Source organism: Ammodytes marinus (genome assembly GCF_949987685.1).
Source record: "Ammodytes marinus genome assembly, contig: scaffold_96, whole genome shotgun sequence".
Classification (NCBI taxonomy): Eukaryota; Metazoa; Chordata; class Actinopteri; order Uranoscopiformes; family Ammodytidae; genus Ammodytes; species Ammodytes marinus.
In genome coordinates this window covers 137,501-143,963 of record NW_027648133.1, presented here as the reverse complement: position 1 = coordinate 143,963, position 6,463 = coordinate 137,501, and the positions used below count along the sequence as shown (strand labels likewise).

General features: G+C 45.0%; 1 protein-coding gene across 1 annotated transcript in view; it reads left to right on the top strand.

Moving 5' to 3' along the window:
- Positions 1-4,193: 4,193 nt before the first annotated feature.
- The window catches only part of stard15 (StAR-related lipid transfer (START) domain containing 15), a gene marked incomplete at both ends in the record, with an annotated part of 9,429 nt that continues 7,159 nt past the window's right edge, over positions 4,194-6,463 (top strand). Inside the window, one exon of the mRNA XM_080054885.1 lies at positions 4,194-4,340. Coding sequence (XP_079911011.1) covers positions 4,194-4,340 — 147 coding nt within the window. The remainder of the gene's footprint in view (positions 4,341-6,463) is intronic.

Here is a 6,463-nt window from a genome sequence, read left to right as displayed (position 1 = left end):
GCAGATGGCCGGTGACACACAGAGACGCTTTTGTTTTCAAGTTTCCACATGTTTCTCCGAAGGTCAAAAGTCACGAGCGGAAAAAGGAAAGAGAAGATTTCACCCACTGATGTGAAGACACACACACACACACACACACACACACACACACACACACACACACACACACACACACACACACACAGACACACACACACACACACACACACACACACACACACACACACACACACACAGGGAGAGACACACACACACACACACGCACAGGGAGAGACACACACACACACACACACACACACACAGGGAGAGACACACACGCACAGAGAGAGAGACACACGCACACATGCACAGAGAGAGAGAGAGAGAGACACACACACACACACACACACACATGCAGACACACAAGCATACACACACACACACACACACACACACAGGGAGAGACACACACACACACAAACTAACACACACACACACACAGGGAGAGACACACACACACACAAACTAACACACACACACGCACGCACGCATACACACACAGGGAGAGACACACACACACACACAAACTAACACACACACACACACACACACACGTATGTGCGCAAAAACACACACACACACAGGCACACACACACACACACACACAGGGAGAGAGACACACACAGAGACACAGAGAGAAAGAGAGAGAGAGACACAGAGAGAAAGAGAGAGAGAGATACAAACACACACACACACACACACACACACACACACACACACACACACTGGTTTCACTGTGCATTGCTCCCCCTGCTGTTGACAGGAGTGGTTGTAGTAAAAGTACTGGTTCTGTTACCATGGTGAAGCAGGGGGATTCAGACCCCAAAGGAAATGTGACAGAGAGGGGAATGACATGCAGAGAACGAACCGGGCTGGATTCTAACCCGGGTCTGCTGTGAAGAGGACAGACTACTGCAAATCTGAATGGCTGGGAGACCTGTGTTATGAACTGATAGACAGACAGACAGACAGACAGACAGACAGACAGACAGACAGACAGACAGACAGACAGACAGACAGACAGACAGACAGACAGACAGACAGACAGACAGAGACCACTACACCATGAGCACCCCCTCCTAAAGTCAGCTTTCATTACACTCTGTCTCACAGTCTCACAGTTTGGCTTTTGTTCCAGTTTCCACAAAGAAATATATTCACACCAAATATCTGAATCTTCTCTGGAGTTTAAAGGGGCAGTGTGTAATATGACATCATCAAGAAAGTTCTACAAAGTTCTAGAATGCAACACTCCCTGGGTAACCCCACCCCTTTAGAATAATAACAGAAGCTACAGTGGCCTTCAAGGACAAGAACAATTCTACATTTTAAACAATGCACCTGATGACATTCCAACTATGACACTTTCAAGATGGTGGCACTATGCCTTGGTCCAAAATACGCAGAAATATGGACATATATGAGACCCTTTCTAAGGGAAAAAATAATAATTCAAAAATTTTCTTTCAGCTATTATGCACTAGATTAAATGTACTTCTGGATATTATAATTACTTTCTACAAAATCTGCTAGGAAATAAAACCCAAAATTCTACACACTGCAGGTTTAACCCTGGGAGGAACTTTTAAATATTTCTGAAACAGTCTAATTTTTCCTCTGATGATCATATTATCTCTCTTAAAGGCCTACTTCACCGGTTGGAATATGAAGGTGTATTGAACTCTGAGATCCTATGTAGTATAAATGTGCAAAAAGTTTAGAAATCGGTTCATCCTAGCCTGAGAAAAGGCAGAAAGAGTGTTTTATGGTCTCACTGTCTAACCCTACATTTTCCTTCTTGTGACATCACAGTAGGGTCAGGATTAACAGGACAGCTGGGCCAAGGGAAGACTGAGGGAAGACTGAGGGAAGAAAAACCTCATTCGTTATATTATAATAGTGATTTTATAATGATAGAACGCCGGTTCCGTAAGGGTGAAGGATTCCTTTAACTGTCTAATAAAGTATGATGGTCGTGGATGACGCCCAAAAATTATCTTTAAAAAAAACTAAAAAACACAGTGGAAAGGGTTAAACTGAGGGAAGTCCTTAAAGGAATACTTCACCCATACAGAACCAGCGTTCTATCATTATAAAATCACTATTATAATATAATGAATGACGTTTTTCTTCCCTCAGTCTTCCCTCAGTCTTCCCTTGGCCCAGCTGTCCTGTTAATCCTAACCCTTACTGTGATGTCACAAGAAGGAAACTGTAGGGTTAGACAGTGAGACCATAAAACACTCTTTCTGCCTTTTCTCAGGCTAAGATGATCCGATTTAATTTTTGTTTGCACATTTATACTACATAGGATCTCAGAGTTCAATACACCTTCATATTCCCACCGGTGAAGTAGGCCCTTAAACGCATCATAAAGAAGATAAACTGTATTTTAATAATTAATATTTTATATTTTTATTGGTGAGTGTTTTCTAGAAGCGTCTTCAGTGTCTTGAGTTCATTACAGAGTCATACAGATGGAGGTGTGTGTGTGTGTGTGTGTGTGTGTGTGTGTGTGTGTGTGTGTGTGTGTGTGTGTGTGTGTGTGTGTGTGTGTGTGTGTGTGTGTGGGTGTGGGTGTGTGTGTGTGTGTGTGTGTGTGTGTGTGTGTGTGTGTGTGTGTGTGTGTGTGTGTGTGGGTGTGGGTGTGGGTGTGTGTGTGTGTGTGTGTGTGGGTGTGTGTGTGTGTGTGTGTGTGTGTGTGTGTGTCTTGGTTCATTACTGAGTCATACAGATGGAGGTGTGTGTGTGTGCGTGTGTGTGTGTGTGTGTGTGTGTGTGTGTGTGTGTGTGTGTGTGTGTGTGTGTGTGTGTGTGTGTGTGTGTGTGTGTGTGTGTGTGTGTGTGTGTGTGTGTGTGGTGTGTGTGTGTGTGTCTTGGTTCATTACTGAGTCATACAGATGGAGGTGTGTGTGTGTGTGTGTGTGTGTGTGTGTGTGTGTGTGTGTGTGTGGTGCGTGTGTGTGTGTGTGTGTGTGTGTGTGTGTGTGTGCGTCACACAGGTGGAAACACAAAGCTGCTGACACCTGACCTGCCTGAGGTGAGCGCATCACTGCACCGGCAAAACAGGTATCACTTACTGCCAGGGAGGCATTCAGGGAGCGTCCGAAACCACAGTGTTCACCTTACAAACTATGGGCCCTGCTGCTGTAAACAACAACAGTGAAACAGTAACTTTTCAGGAAGCTTTCTAACTTCAAACAGTGTTCCAGGGATCTACATTTTCCCTGTGAGGAAAGTTTGTTTATTCAGTTATTATGAGAATATACCTTAGGAAATGTTTCACTTCACTGACACACACAGAGTTACACACTGCAGCTTTAAGAATAAACAGTAAAGGTTAAATTAAACACTGAAATAGTTCAATACAGTTTTAGCTGTGATATAACAAACATGCTGTCAGTATATTTATACTTTTCTGATGTGATTTTCATACTAAAGCTTAAGATTCTAATTTTTTACAGGGGAACTTGAAGGCAGCATTCCTTACAGGGAGCAGAGATGGTTTATAGAGGATGACTCACTCTGTTCACATTTACTGGGAACAGACAGCGAAATATAAACACAAATATGCTAAACTAAATGTTTTTGAAATTTCCCAAAAATTACATTTATATATGAATAGTTTTCCCAGTGACATAATTTCTGTCTAGAATAAGTTCCAAATAACTTTTTTCCCCACTAAAGATAACCTTACAAACATGCAAAACTGACTTCCTCATTTTGTCTTTCATTTTGGCGTCAGAGTGAGCGCTCGTCTCTTTATATCCCATCTCAGAAACACAGCTGTCAGACAGAGAGAAGATTTTCAGGTAAAAGCTGCTCCTGCCTGCCTGTCTCTCTGTCTACCTGTCTATTTGTTTGTCTGTCTGTCTGCCTGTCTACCTGTCTGTCTGTCTGTCTGTCTGCATACCTGTGTGTCTGTCTTTCTACCTGTCTACCTGTCTGCCTGTCTGTCTGTCTGTATACCTGTCTGTCTGTCTGTCTACCTGTCTGTCTGTCCATACCTCTCAACTCAAGTGAAACCGCTTACACCACCCTCCCATTGAATCCCAGTTTAACCATCACCCATTTAGAAACCACCAGTACCTGTATGTAAACCTGGACTGCGGCGCATTACTTCTTCGTTGGTGTTTATACCTGGCGGTGCTGAGATGCCGGTTCAAATCCCGGACGATGCTGACTTCTCTTCGTTCAAAGGCGAGTGTCTGAGCTCTGAGGGGTGGGTCAGTCGCTACAACAAGGCAGGGACGACGGTCTGGTGCCGCGAGGAAGAGAGCAAGGCACTGCAGAAACTCAAGGTAGGAATGAGAATGATAAGAATTAGTTAATTTGTATAGCAACCTTTTAAAGGTGCAGTGTGTAATATCTATGACATCATCAAGAAAGTTCTACAAAGTTCTAGAATGCAACGCTCCCTGGGTAACCCCAACCCTTTCGAATAATAACAGAAGGACCTTCAAGGACAAAAACAACTCTACATTTTAAACAATGCACCTGATGACATTCCAACTGTGACACTTTCAAGATGGCGGCACTAGGCCTTGGTCCAAAATATGCAGAAATATGGACATATATTGAGACCCTTTCTAAGGGGAAAAAATAATAATTTAAAAAAAAAAGTTCAGCTATTATGCACTAAATTAAATGTACTTATGGATATTATAATTACTTTCTACAAAATCTGCTAGGAAATAAAACCCAAAATTCTACACACTGCAGGTTTAAAACACTAGTTTTTGGGGCGTAGTGGAGTTTATGGGGGTTCACTTGAAGTCACCATTCTTTACAGAGAGCAGAGATGGTTTATAAAGGATGAGTGACCAACCATTGACAGTTTTATGAATTTTATATGTTAGACCCGGGTTAGAATCCAGCCCGGGTCGTTCTCTGCATGTCATTCCCCTGTCTGTCTGTCTGTCTGTCTGTCTGTCTGTCTGTCTGTCTGTCTGTCTGTCTGTCTGTCTGTCCTCTTCACAGCAGACCCGGGTTAGAATCCAGCCTGGGTCGTTCTCTGCATGTCACTGTCTAGTAAAGAAAAAAATGCCAAAACATATATAAAAGAAAAAGAAATACAGACTTTGAGCCGGTAAACTTGGCTCTGCTGCCTCTTCCTCGGGTTTCAAACCGTCACCTTTTCCTTTCCACTCTGAATTTTTAACCCCTTTCAGTTGAGCGGCGGTTTGCTCTCACCTGCCGTGTCTCACCTTAGAACAACAACAGAGTATGATATGTAATTAAAGCAGCGAAGGGAAGGAGAGATAATCTGCCTGTTCATTTATTCATGATCCTCAGAGGGAGTTTGACCGGAGAATGACCACAGGAAGTCACACTCTTCCCAGTAACCATGAGGTCTCTGGTTCCTCCTCCCAGTAACCAAGAGGTCTCTGGTTCCTCCTCCCAGTAACCATGAGGTCTCTGGTTCCTCCTCCAAGTAACCATGAGGTCTCTGGTTCCTCCTCCCAGTAACCATGAGGTCTCTGGTTCCTCCTCCCAGTTACCATGAGGTCTCTGGTTCCTCCTCCCAGTAACCATGAGGTCTCTGGTTCCTCCTCCCAGTTACCATGAGGTCTCTGGTTCCTCCTCCCAGTAACCATGAGGTCTCTGGTTCCTCCTCGCAGTAACCATGAGGTCTGTGGTTCCTCCTCCCAGTAACCATGAGGTCTCTTGTTCCTCCCAGTAACCATGAAGTCTCTGGTTCCTCCTCCCAGTAACCATGCGGTCTCTGGCTCCTCCTCCCAGTAACCATGAGGTCTCTGGTTCCTCCTCCCAGTAGCCATGAGGTCTCTGGTTCCTCCCAGTCACCATGAGGTCTCTGGTTCCTCCTCCCAGTAACCATGAGGTCTCTGGTTCCTCCTCCCAGTAACCAAGAGGACTCTGGTTCCTCCTCCCAGTAACCATGAGGTCTCTGGTTCCTCCTCCCAGTAACCATGAGGTCTCTGGTTCCTCCTCCCAGTAACCATGAGGTCTCTGGTTCCTCCCAGTAACCATGAGGTCCCTGGTTCCTCCTCCCAGTAACCATGAGGTCTCTGGTTCCTCCTCCCAGTAACCATGAGGTCCCTGGTTCCTCCTCCCAGTAACCATGAGGTCTCTGGTTCCTCCTCCCAGTAACCATGAGGTCTCTGGTTTGTCCTCCCAGTAACCATGAGGTCTCTGGTTCCTCCTCCCAGTAACCATGAGGTCTTTGGTTCCTCCCAGTAACCATGAGGTCTCTGGTTCCTCCTCCCAGTAACCATGAGGTCTCTGGTTCCTCCTCCCAGTAACCATGAGGTCTCTGGTTCCTCCTCCAAGTAACCGTGAGGTCTCTGGTTGCTCCTCCCAGTAACTGTGAGGTCTCTGGTTCCTCCTCCCAGTAACCATGAGGTCTCTGGTTCCTCCTCCCAGTAACCATGAGGTCTCTGGTTCCTCCTCCCAGTAACCATGA